The sequence below is a fragment of the Neofelis nebulosa genome, chromosome 12, assembly GCF_028018385.1.
Source record: "Neofelis nebulosa isolate mNeoNeb1 chromosome 12, mNeoNeb1.pri, whole genome shotgun sequence".
NCBI classification, from domain to species: Eukaryota; Metazoa; Chordata; class Mammalia; order Carnivora; family Felidae; genus Neofelis; species Neofelis nebulosa.
Window position 1 is genome coordinate 82,729,609 of NC_080793.1, and position 12,820 is coordinate 82,742,428.

Here is a 12,820-nt window from a genome sequence, read left to right on the forward strand (position 1 = left end):
TTCAAGAATCCTCACCCTCATAGTGTTTACGTTGTAATAGGATAAAATGTGGTGAAAAAGTAAGTTAGCTTATATAAAATAAAACACTTTAAAAATTAATTCTTGGGGGCGCCTGGGTGGCTCAGTCGGTTGAGCCTCCGACTTCAGCTCAGGTCACGATCTCACGGTCTGTGAGTTCGAGCCCCGCGTCGGGCTCTGGGCTGATGGCTCAGAGCCTGGAGCCTGCTTCCGATTCTGTGTCTCCCTCTCTCTCTGCCCCTCCCCCGTTCATGCTCTGTCTCTCTCTGTCTCAAAAATAAATAAACGTTAAAAAAAAAAATTTTTTTTTAAAATTAATTCTTGGAGCACCTGGGTGGCTCAGTCAGTTAAATGTCCTACTTGATTATGGCACAGGTCATGATCTCTCCATGAGTTTGAGCCCCACGTCAGGGCTCTGCACTGACAGTGGGGAGCCTGCTTGGGATTCTGTCTCCCTCTCTCCCTGCTCCTCCCCCACTCTCTCTCAAAAATAAACAAAAATTTTAAAAAATAAATAAATAAAAATCAATTCTTGTATCAATGTAAGCAATGCTCATGTCACTAATAGAAGGCATAAGAAGAATTTAACAGTGGCAGAGCAGAAATTCAAATTAGAATCTGCAGTTATGTACCGAAGATATTCTGAACAAGGAAAATAACATAGAAATGAGTTCATTGCTAGGGAAAAGATTTTCAAATTACCTTTTATTAGGTAATCTTAAAACAGCTGTTTGGGTATAAAATACGTATGTACAATTTTCTAAGCACGTAAATAAAAAGCAGCAGTTTAGTATGTCTGCTTGAATTCATACTCCTCAAAACCTTACCAAAACATTTATTATAAAAATCAGTAAAATTGCTTAACACGTCCTAAAAATTTTCAGGTGTGTGTACATAAACATTTTCGAGCTTGCTTTACAAAAAAAGAGTGCAATTTCTAATCCATGTGTTCATAGTGACTTTCCAAAGTAGTTCAAAGGGGGGAAAAAAGAAAGTAGCATTGCCTTGTAATACAGCATTAATTAATACTGACTTACCCTGGGACATTCAGGAAAGATCCTTAGTTATCACATATGGTAAAAATATTTAACAATTAACACTCCATTTCTATGAATAAAACGTAGAAAATAAGATTTTATTTTCTTAGACTAACTTGTTACCATGAAAAACTGCATTCATTCTGCAGATACTGACACCTCACATTATTACTTTAAAAACAGCTGCGATACTTGAAAGTCAAAAAGAAACCCATGAGACATCTTCTCCTCCCAATACATTCACTGAATGCAGATTTAAATGACACATCTCATTTTGATTGTGCCCTTCCATTTGCATACTTTAAAGTGACTGCAATATAGTATATTTGTATTTCTAACTGGAACCAAAATTAAGATGAATGATCTACGCAAAATCAATAGCCTGTATTTCCGTAACAGTTGTCATACGCAAAAAGGAAAAAAAAAACAAACCCAAAAACCAAAAACAAAAACACCAAAAAGCCCTGAGTCAGTATTTTTTGCAAAAGTAATGAAAAAGAATACTGTGCTGTGAAGTCGTTTTATAATTCACAAAATGGTTAAGACTGTCCGGTGTTTATTTGTTTTGTGTTCATTTTGATTGAAGAGAGGTATGGCTCTTGTTTAGTTTATCCAATTCAGATCATTTCTTAAAACTCAATTTCATTTAAATCCTCAGAATATCCTGATGACTGCTGGGTCATATCTTCCATTTCTGTCAGGAAAGACAAATAGAAAATAGACAAAAATAGTTTTCTCTGTTTTTATTATAGAAAAATTCTTAATTTGCATTCCTATGATTTGAGACTATTGCAAAATCCCTTTTCAATCAAGAGGATATAATTGGGGAAAATATTGTTACCTGAACAGGGTCCTGCTTGAAATTTAACATCATCAATGGCAATATCACTTCTTATTGACACTCCCCGAATGGCTTCAAAAATTACCTGAAAAGTAATGAGGTCTGAATTTAGAAATGGAGTCATCTTGGGGTACCTGGGTGGCTCAGTCGGTTAAGCGTCCGACTTCGGTTCAGGTCATGTTCTTGCGGTTCGTGAGTTTGAGCCCCGTGTCAGACTCTGTGCTGACAGCTCAGAGCCTGGAGCCTGTTTCAGATTCTGTGTCTCCCCACCACGCCCCCTCTCTGCCTCTCTCCCACTCATACTCTGTCTCTCTCTCAAAAATAAATAAACATTAAAAAACATTTAAGAAATGAAGTCATCTTGATAAAACAATACTCGTCAGGGGAAGATCCATGTTGTGTGGGTCTGGAAGCTTAGACTGTTGTTCAACCTCCTTTAAGGAAAAGACTACAAAATCACAAATTCAAATTTAGGTACAAAAGAGTACTTATTTGGAATTTTAAAGAAATGCACAATAAATTACTAGAGTCTTGGAGATTTAGGTTACTTCTGAGATCTCTTTAGGCCATTAACCAGAAATGCTTACCTAGAAATGCTTCCTGGTGGTGACCTAGTTTCTCTTTCCCACCTCGAATATTCTAGACCCAGCACTCACAGGGCCTATGAAAGTCATAGGCCCAGAGGTTTAAGTTTTCTTAGGCTCTCTATAAATCTATGGTGATATATAATCACTAAGTTTACCAAAAAGGCAACGGTTCGCTTATTGTGTTAAATACCATAACATCCAAGATTAGCCCAGGAGGAGAGAACCAGTTTCATACCTTCAGATCCTGAGAAGAAAATAACTGATCAAATATTCAGGTTCTAGGGAAAATAGCTTACATTACCAGCTCTAACGCTGCCCCAACAATGGTTAATAAACCACTGAATACTCCAGGGAGGCTTGTGGGTAATGAAAATTATCCAGAAGACACATTTGGTCTACTCACTTTATGAGCAAATGACTCCCCCTTGGACTAGTTTATGATTTAAATTAAATCCAAGAATATAAAGTGGATAATTAATAAGCATATGAAACTATCTTAAAATTAATGACTCAAAGAAGCTTTAATGACAGATATGGGCAAAATAATATTATTAAAAATTCTAAGGACACAATCCCAAACAAGAATACAAATAAATGGTTAGAAGAGGAAAAAAATGTCCTCTAATACATCTAGATAGGAGGATATATGAGTGCAGTTAATAACCATTTTGCTTTTCTGGACATCAATAAAATCTGGTTTTTGACCACCAAGTCTACAATGGAAGTATAATAAACAAATTACCTGATGGAATTATATTCTGAAGAGTCTGTGGTTGGGCCAAATACTTGATTTCATACAACCTTTTCCTCTGAATTTCCTTACTACCTGAGTGGTAACTATTTTATACCATTATGATTTTTCCCTTGTCCTATATATACACATTCTATTAGTAAATAATTGTGGTTATTTAAGAATTAGATAAAAATTTATTTTTTTCCTTCAATTTAAGTGTACTATTTTTCCAAATGTCTACTAAGTCGTTAGGACATAAATACTAAGTTGTTTGGCTGCAACTACTTAATAAATGAAACTCTTAGGTATTACTTTTGGTCTAGGAACACCAGGAAAAACATTAATGAGACTAAGCATACCATGAACAAGAAAATTTGGAGACGTGGTCCTAAATGAGTACCTAGCACATAATAATACTTACTAATGTTAGGCAGTATAACGAACAATATGAATGATATAAATATTTCAATGAGCTAAGAATTTGTCTAACACATTCTTTCTTTCAATGGCATCAAAATAAAAGAACCCAGGGAGGAAAGAAGAGAGAGCACAGGAGGAAATGTTAAGCAAGGAATCCAAAGGAAATAAAATCATGTTGTGTTTTTGATCAGTAGCAAGTCAGGTACAGCTTAGCACTTAGGAAGGAGCATGATTAAAAGGTTGCCACTTGGTGCATTTCCCCTACAAGGATGGTAGGATTATTGGAATGTCATCTGGAGGCCACCCACTCACCTCCCCTAGAGGATGAGTCTCAAACCAACAGTGGCAGTACGACACCACTCTGAAAGCCATCCACACCTGCCCACCGCCACCAGTGAGGCACACATCTACTCCTCCAGCCTTGTTCTTTTTTCTGAACTTCAGTCTCATCACCTATGCTCACCTGACGCCCATGTGGATGTCTGAAAACTAAGCGTGTCTGAAAAACTCACTTGTTAATTTCCCTCCCATGCGCACTGCCTTCGCACCTCCAGATGTGCTCTACCGGAAGCCTTCCTCAACTCAGGAAATCGTAACTCCATTCTACTGGTTACTCAGGCCAAAACTCAAGGGGGCATCTTGATGCCTCTTTCTCTCAAGCCCCACATTCCACATGTAAGAAGTCCCGTGGGCTTCTGATGCATCTCACCCCTGCCACTCACTCTTTCTGCCAGCACCACTGCAGTAGCCCCCAAAGTCTCCTTGTCCCCTACAGTCTATTCTCCACATAGTGGCTGGAGTGATCATTTAAAAATATAAACCCAGGGGCGCCTGGGTGGCGCAGTCGGTTAAGCGTCCGACTTCAGCCAGGTCACGATCTCGCGGTCCGTGAGTTCGAGCCCCGCGTCAGGCTCTGGGCTGATGGCTCGGAGCCTGGAGCCTGTTTCCGATTCTGTGTCTCCCTCTCTCTCTGCCCCTCCCCCGTTCATGCTCTGTCTCTCTGTCCCAAAAATAAAATAAAAAACGCTGAAAAAAAAAAAATTAAAAAAAAAAAAATATATAAACCCAGATCACATTACCTTAAAGCCATCTGATGGTTCCTCATTGCTTCTGGAATAAATTTCAAACTCTACCATGATGTTCAAAGCCTTTCACAATTATGCCCTGATACTTCTTTTATCTCAGTACCTGTTTGGCTTGACCTATTCTTTTCCATAGCACTTACTATTATTAATTAAAAAAAAATTTTTTTTTGAGAGAGCATGAGCAGGGGAGGAGCAGAAGGAGAGGGAGACACAGAATCTGAAACAGGTTCCAGGCTCTAAGCTGTCAGCACAGAGCCAGATGCAGGGCTCAAACTCGTGAACTGAGAGATCACAACCTGAGCTGAAGTCGGACACTTAACCGACAACCTCCCAGGTGCCCCCCACCATAGCATTTATTATAATGTACTTGATAGTACATTATATATCTTTGGTTTACTTTTCCTTTTTAAAAAAATTTTTTTTGAATGTTTTTATTTATTTTTGAAGGAGAGAGAGAGAGAGAGACAGAGCATGAGCAGGGGAGGAGCAGAGAGAGAGGGAGACACAGAATTCGAAGCAGGTTCCAGGCTCCGAGCTGTCAGCACAGAGCCCGATGCGGGGCCTGAACCCACAAACTGTGAGATCACGACCTGAGCCGAAGCCGGAAGCTCAACCGACTGAGCCACCCAGGAGCCCCTGATTTACTTTTTCTACCTCTCCCCGACTAGAATGTCAACTCTAAAAGAAGAGGAGCTTTACGTGTTATGTTCATTGCTGCATCCTCAGCACTTAGAGTAGCCAGCAGTCAACAAATATTTACTAAAATGAGATATTTTGGCCTCATACTCTAGGAACTCAGTCTGGATGCCAATGTAACTATTGAGAATACCAGGGTTGCCATGGTGATATGAATTAGAGACCAGAGATATTTGGGAGGGAACATATTTTTAGAAATAATAATATATTTTTATACTTTGGGATTTTAAAATTTATAAAACCCTTTCACGTACATAACCTCACTAACCCTCTAACTCTGGTGATGTCAGCATGGCGGGAATTATTACCCCATTTTGAAAATGTACGAACACTCTCAGGGAGGATGAGATTTCCCCAAGATCACCCAGGGCTTATGACACCCAGGGGAATGAGTTTATTTTGGAACTGATTTTCTTCTTTCTCTTTTGAGTGGTGTTCCTGGAAACAAATTGTAATAAATTCATGACTTGATCAACATACTGATGAAGAGAGAGAGTGTGGAACCGTGGCTTAGGGATACACACTTGGGGACCAGTCAGATCTGGGCCTGAATTCTCACACTGTCCGTTACCAGCTGGACCTTGAGTTTCTCCTTCTGTCAAGAGGAGCTACAAGATCAACAGGAAGAACTTACTTATAGCTCCTAGTGCTGTAAGTGCCTGGCACGTAAAAGATGGCCAATTTATTCATGTGGATGTGTCTGTGTTTTATTAGACACTAAGATGTTTTGGAGAGACTAGCTTCAGCCTGGTCTCCAGATAGTCATTTGGGATTCCTGAGGGAATCACTAAATCCAGAAGGAAATTCCTCAGGGCAGATTCATATCTGTTCCATTCTAAGACAAAGGGAATGGTCTGGAGTCTTGGTTCTTACAAAGTTGTGAGCTAAAACTCTCCCAGGCCAGGAGTGCCTGGGTGGCTCAGTTGGTCAAGCGTCGGACTCTTGACTTCAGCTCAGGTCATGATGTCACAGTTTGTGAGTTTGAACCCCGAGTTGGGCTCTGTGTTGATAATGTGGAGTCCGCTTGGGACAGTCTGCCTCCCCCTCTCTCTGCCCCACCCTCCTCACAAAATAAATGAAAATAAACTTAAAAAAACCTCTCAGGCCATTCTGCACCCTTTGAATTTGAATACCCCACGAGGGTAGAGGGTAGATACCAATAGATGCCTAATTACTTCTGGGATCAAAAACCATTTCAAACAACCAGCTACCCAGCAAGTCCAACATATTCAAGGCCTTGTACTCAACTTCCTGGGATTAGACGCTGAGAAGTCACCTGTTCCCCAGAGGTCTAGTGCATCAGCACCCTTCGGGAATCACAAAAACATCAACGCTCAGGCTGCACTTGACTCAGACCCACTTGCTCTGGGATAGAGATGCTTTGTCTTTAGTGTGCATCTGAATCATCAGGAGGGCTTGTTAAAACATAGATTTCTGGATCCCTCCCCCAGAGTATCTGGTTCAGTAGTTCTGAAGTGCGGCCCGAGAGTGTGCATTTTAGGTCAGTGTCATTTGAGGTGGGTTTGCACTTCAAGCATTGCTGCTGGTCTCAGGACCACACTTGGAAAACATCCGAACAGGGTAGAAGTAGGGGTGCCCAGAGAGCCGAACAAAATTAATCTACCATCTCAGAATGGTGATCAGTTATATTATTAAGCTCCTGAATGATCTGCTTTTCTTCCATAGTGGACATTAAAGCACCATCCAAATCATTTCTGGAGCTATCTGTTATTCTTTCCTAAATCTCTAGACAGGTTTATCCATGCCAGGATAATGGGCCACCCCCAGATAATGGCTCATTTGCCCTCAGTCACTTGTTCTTTAGCAACAAAGCACCCTCGATGGCCCTGCAACCTGGCCCCCTGAACTTCTGCAATTTCTTCCTGTTTAGATCTGCAGGAAAGTCAGGGTGTTTGTGCGATGGTATAAAATAAAGCCCTTATTCTGAACACCTCTTGCAGGAAGATTTGGGCTTAGACCAAACAAGCCAGTGGTTAAAGCGGAGGGGTGCTGATCCAAGAGGTTGATCAGTCAGAAGCAAGGATGAAGAGGAAGCAGGGCTTTTAGTAGAAGGTCACAGCTGAGAATTCTACAGAGCAATTTCAGGAATGTCAGGGTCCGTAGGTTATCTTCCCAGAGCCTTCTGGAGCTTTGGCTCATGGTAGGCAGGGGAAGTCAGTAGCTGTCAGGAGGGCCTGCTCACCTCTAGACCAGATGGGCTGCTCAGCCTCACCCATTGGCATTTGAAAGGCTCTTTCCTGTCACTGCCTACAGTCTCTCATAGTCTAGATGCTGTGGGATGGAGGTCTCCTACAGTACACGAGAAAACCCAGGGCAAGACTCAGGAATTGGGACCGGGACTCAGTTTCTTCTAAAGCCATGCAGACAGAGGCTTAATAATTGACTGCGGACCATGCACTCTTAAATAGAGGCTTGCAACCAAAGCCCTCGTGTGTGGGTAATGACGAGGGAAAGACGCAGCTGGAAAATACTAATTAGGTAATACCATGTTTAGAAGAAAAGGAGACTGTTTGGGAGACGTGCGGGACGCAGAGAATACACTTGACATTCAGAATGTGCCAAGACAAAAATAGCTACCCTTTCATCATTGAGTTGCAAAAATCACTTTATGCGTAAATACCCAAAGCTTTTTCTCGCCGCCTAATCTCCCATTCACTGCTTAGATTTAATCAATAGAGACTAATTATGTTTACTTTTAAACATGTACTGTCTTTATCTATGACCCTGAAAACAGAACAGAACATTCTCTTTGGTAGCAAGAAAAAGACAGATCAGAAGCTCACAGGAACATTTGCTCTCACTTCGTTCTTCTCCCCTTTGGCTTACCTGGTGCTGGGACTCACAACTGTATTCGATCAGCGCCCGTAGCCAGGAAATGCTCTGTTCGCCTCTTCTTCGCCATAAGAGGGACTCTTCACTATCGCCTGCCCTTTTCAAATAAACACTCAGCAGGCCAGTCCCTGCTCCATACATGTGGTAGAAAAAGGTCAAGCAGTGTTTTCCGGTGACTCCTCTCAGAGGCCAGGACAAGAGATGTGCTTTTTGTCCATACACCATGTGGGAGGCCTCGATGTACATGTAGTACCCTGGAGAGCAAATATAAAACCAGGCATTATTATTATTATTTTAATATGAAATTTATTGTCAAATTGGTTTCCATACAACACCCAGTGCTCATCCCAACAGGTGCCCTCCTCAATACCCATCACCCACCCAGCCCTCCCTCCCACCCTCCATAAACCCTCAGTTTGTTCTCAGTTTTTAAGAGTCTTTTATGGTTTGGCTCCCTCCCTCTCTAACCACTTTTTTTTCTTCCTTCCCCTCCCCCACAATCTTCTGTTAAGCTTCTCAGGATATGCATAGGAGTGAAAACATATGGTGTCTGTCCTTCTCTGTATGACTTATTTCACTTAGCATAACACTCTCCAGTTCCATCCACGTTGCTACAAAAGGCCATTATTTCATTCTTTCTCGTTGCCACGTAGTATTCCATTGTGTATATAAACCACAATTTCTTTTTCCATTCATCAGTTGATGGATATTTAGGCTCTTTCCATAATTTGGCTATTGTTGAAAGTGCTGCTGTAAACATTAGGGTACAAGTGCCCCTATGTATCAGCACTCCTGTATCCCTTGGGTAAATTCCTAGCAGTGGTACTCCTGGGTCATAGGGTAGGTCTATTTTTAATTTTTTGAGGAACCTCCACACTGTAAAACCAGGTATTATTATAAAAACCATGGGGTGCCTGGGTGGCTCAGTCGGTTAAGCATCAGACTTCAGCTCAGATCAAGACCTCGCAGTTCACAAGTTAGAGCCCTGCATCGGGCTCTGTGCTGACAGCTCAGAGTCCCAGAGCCTGCTTCAGATCCTGTGTCTCTTTCTCTCTCTGCCCCTCTCTGCTCACTCTTTGTCTCTCTCCCTCTCTCAAAAATAAATAAACATTAAAAAGATATTGTTTTTTAAGAAAGAACAACAACCACCACAAGGTATCTTTCCTGCTTTCTCTTTTGAGTAGCGTTCCTGGAAACAAACTGGAATAAACGCATGACCTGACCACCATACTGATGAAGGGTTTTATAATTTGGGGGAGTATGTGTAATCCAAGAGGAATACATATGCTACAAAATGTGACCCATCAAAATATTTTTTTTTCATTTAGTAATTTAAAATTCAGTTTTATATAGAGGATATAGTTAATGTTATTACTATAATACTAGTATTATGCCACTGAAATGGTGATTACCATAGAGAATTTATCCTACTGATTCATGGATAACGTTCTGGAGCTTCCAGACATTGGTTTAGGGGAGAGAGCATGGATTTTGTAGTCCAGTAGGTCTGGGTTCAAGTCTTGATTCTAAGATTTGATCCTGGGCCAAGGAATTATCATCTCTGAACCTACATTCATCATTTTGAAATAAGGATTAAAACTACCTTTATAAATATTTACATATATTATAATTATATATATAACTATAATGTTAATTATATAACATTTCCATTTTTCCTTTCTTAATTTTAATTTCTTTTTAATTTGCTGGTTTCAGACAGAAACAAGATTTGTCTGCACATTAATAAAACAAGGGTGTGCTTGAACCAGCTTCCACTGGCTCCCAAGTCCACTATGTGACTTTTGCGGGTAGGTCCAAATGACTTCATGTTGGTGGTCTGAAATGGGACGTGATGGATGTCCCACTTATCCCACAGAAACTGGACATAGCTACAAATCAGCCACAGCCCCCAACAGAGCTAGTTAATGTCAGATAATTACCATCCAGCTACTGAAATAAAGCAATATATGAAGAGTAACTCGTAGATAAATGCACTAGTGATATAATTCTGTATCCCTGAGACTCATTTTATTTTTTTTTTGTTTATTTATTTATTTTGACAGAGATAGAGAAAGAGAGAGAGACAGCAAGCAGGGGAGAGACAGAGAAAGAGGGAGAGAATCCCAAGCAGGCTCTGCACTGTCAGCACAGAGCCAGGTGCGGGGCTCGAACTCACGAACCATGAGATCATAACCTGAGCCGAAATGAAGAGTCAGACACTTAACCGACTGAGGCACCCAGGCACCCTGGCATGCATTTTTATTGTCTTCTTGGCCAATATCGATTTTCTTATGTACGTGATGTAAAACATAATTTTTACATGGTGTTATGTCTGTTATTATTTCATGCAGAAATTAATGGCCACATTGAGGGCAAAAAGAAAGGGAATGCAAATAACACACACAAACGAAATGGTTTCTAGGCATCTTTCTTTACAATTTGACATTCAATCAATTAGCTCTAGTCACTTCCCAAAATGAAGAGCTTGAAATATTCCAGCCAGAATTGATCAGAAATATCTCCATCTGTGCACCTTCAGGGCATTCCTCCTTTCCCTCTCTGCCACTTCCACAAACACAGGGCCAAGAAGTCCCACAGGTTAGGAAACCGGTGGGTAGAAAGAGTTCCGCTTAGGTGCGTCCGGTCAGATTGTATGCCCCGTGCAACCCTTTTCCCCAGGGTTCCACTCAGTAAAGGTGTCGCCCTGCAAAACCGTGCCATCAGAGTCACGGGATGTGGACTTCATCAACCGGTCATCCCCGTGATCTCCTTTAAAATATCAGAGGGGCACCTGGGTGGCTCAGTCGGTTGAGCGTCTGACTTCGGCTCAGGTCATGATCTCATGGTTAGTGGGTTCGGGCTCTGTGCTGACAGCTCAGGGCCCGGAGCCTGCTTTGGATTCTGTGCCTCCCTCTCTCTCTGCTCCTCCCTTGCTCACACTCTGTCTCTCTCTCAAAAATAAATAAAGACTTAAAAATATTTTTAAGTATTAGAAATGATACTTCCAGTGTTTCTGGAGTGTTGACCAATGATGTCCTCATCCCGAAACCGACCATCAGTATTCAGTCCTCGTCATTCTTGTCTCCTCCACAGCACTTGAACATAATACATCACTGCTGCCTCCCAGAAGTACTTTCTGAACTTGGTTTCCAGGACACTGTACTCTTCTGGTTTTTCTCCCACTTCACTGGCCACCCCGTTGCTGGTCCACCCTTTCTACTCTGACCTCTTGCCCTGGGAGTGCTCCAAGCCCCAGGTCTGGAACTGCACTATTCTTACTGATTACTGACTCATTGGGTGATCTCAGCTTGTCTCGTGGCTTTAAAAAAAAAATTTTAACGTTTATTTATTTTTGAGACAGAGAGAGACAGAGCATGAGTGGGGGAGGGGCAGAGAGAGAGGGAGACACAGAATCCAAAGCAGGCTCCGGGCTCCAAGCTGCCAGCCCAGAGCTGGATGTGGGGCTCGAACCCACAAGCTCTGAGATCATGACCTGAGCCGAAGTTGGAGGCTCAACCAACTGAGCCGCCCAGGCGCCCCTCGTCTTGTGGCTTTTAATGCTGCATGTGTTGTATGCAACCCCTTTGCTGAAACCCAGACGTGTTTATTCAAACCGCCTAATGGACACCTCCCTTTATGGTCAAGTGGACGTCTCCAGCTGAACACCTTCAGAACTCAGCTCCTAACAGCTTTACCCTAAAACCTACTGCATCCTTTCTGGTTGGCCAGGTCCCAAACCTGGAAGTCCTGCACCCACCCCTATTCTCCTCACATCTCACATCCAGGCTATCAGGAGCTCCTGTCAGCTCTACCTTCAAAATAGGACGGACTCTAGTCATTTCTCTTCTCATGACCTCCGTTGCTACCTCCCGGTCCGAGCTGCTGTTAGTTCTCACTTGGATTAATGCAACACTTTACCTGTGAGTCCGCCTGTGTCTACCCTTGTTCTCTACAATCTAATCTCAACGTAGTACCCATAATGAACAAACGCTAAATCTTACCACTCCTCTGCTCAAAACGTTCCATTGGTTCACCATTTCCCTCAGAGTAGATGCCGAGGGCCTGGGAATGGCTTTTAGGGCCCTATAATCTCCTGTCCATTCTCTTACCTCTTATTTCTACCACCTTCCTCTCCTACTGCCTCTCTCCTTACTCATTCTGTGTTGTGTGGCCACACTGGTCTGTTTACCTTCCCTGGAATATAGTCAGTATGCTACTACCTCAGGGCCTTTGCATGTGCTAATGCCTCTTCCTGGAATGGCTTTCCCTCCATTTAATCTCAGGTCTCACTTTATCATTTCTAAGTCTTTGCTCAGATATTTCCTTTTCCACTGGTCCCATTCTGACTACACTATTTCAAACTTCAACCTGCCTCTGGTACTCATTTCCTACACTCTATTATTTCCATAGCATTTAATTGCCTCTTAACATACTGTACTTTTTTTTTTTTTTTTTTTTGTCCATCTCCCTTCCCTAGAACATACAAAGGCAGAGACATTTTCCTGTTTACTTCACTGCTATGCCTCCAGCTCCTAGAGCAGTGCATGGAA

The 12,820-nt window shown here is 41.9% G+C and overlaps 1 protein-coding gene across 9 annotated transcripts in view; it reads right to left on the reverse strand.

Annotated features, from left to right (window-relative positions):
- Positions 1-704: 704 nt before the first annotated feature.
- Positions 705-12,820, reverse strand: part of MAMDC2 (MAM domain containing 2) — a 400,592-nt gene continuing 388,476 nt past the window's right edge. For 8 of the 9 annotated variants that reach the window (XM_058695733.1, XM_058695734.1, XM_058695732.1 and 5 more), the window contains 3 exons: positions 8,265-8,524; positions 1,897-1,981; positions 705-1,749 (listed from right to left, as the gene is read on the reverse strand). In XM_058695733.1, the coding sequence (XP_058551716.1) occupies positions 1,685-1,749; positions 1,897-1,981; positions 8,265-8,524 (410 nt within the window). In that variant the 3' untranslated portion in view covers positions 705-1,684. Of the gene's footprint in view, positions 1,750-1,896; positions 1,982-8,264; positions 8,525-12,820 lie in introns of those variants that run through there. The other variant, XM_058695735.1, reaches the window with a different exon arrangement.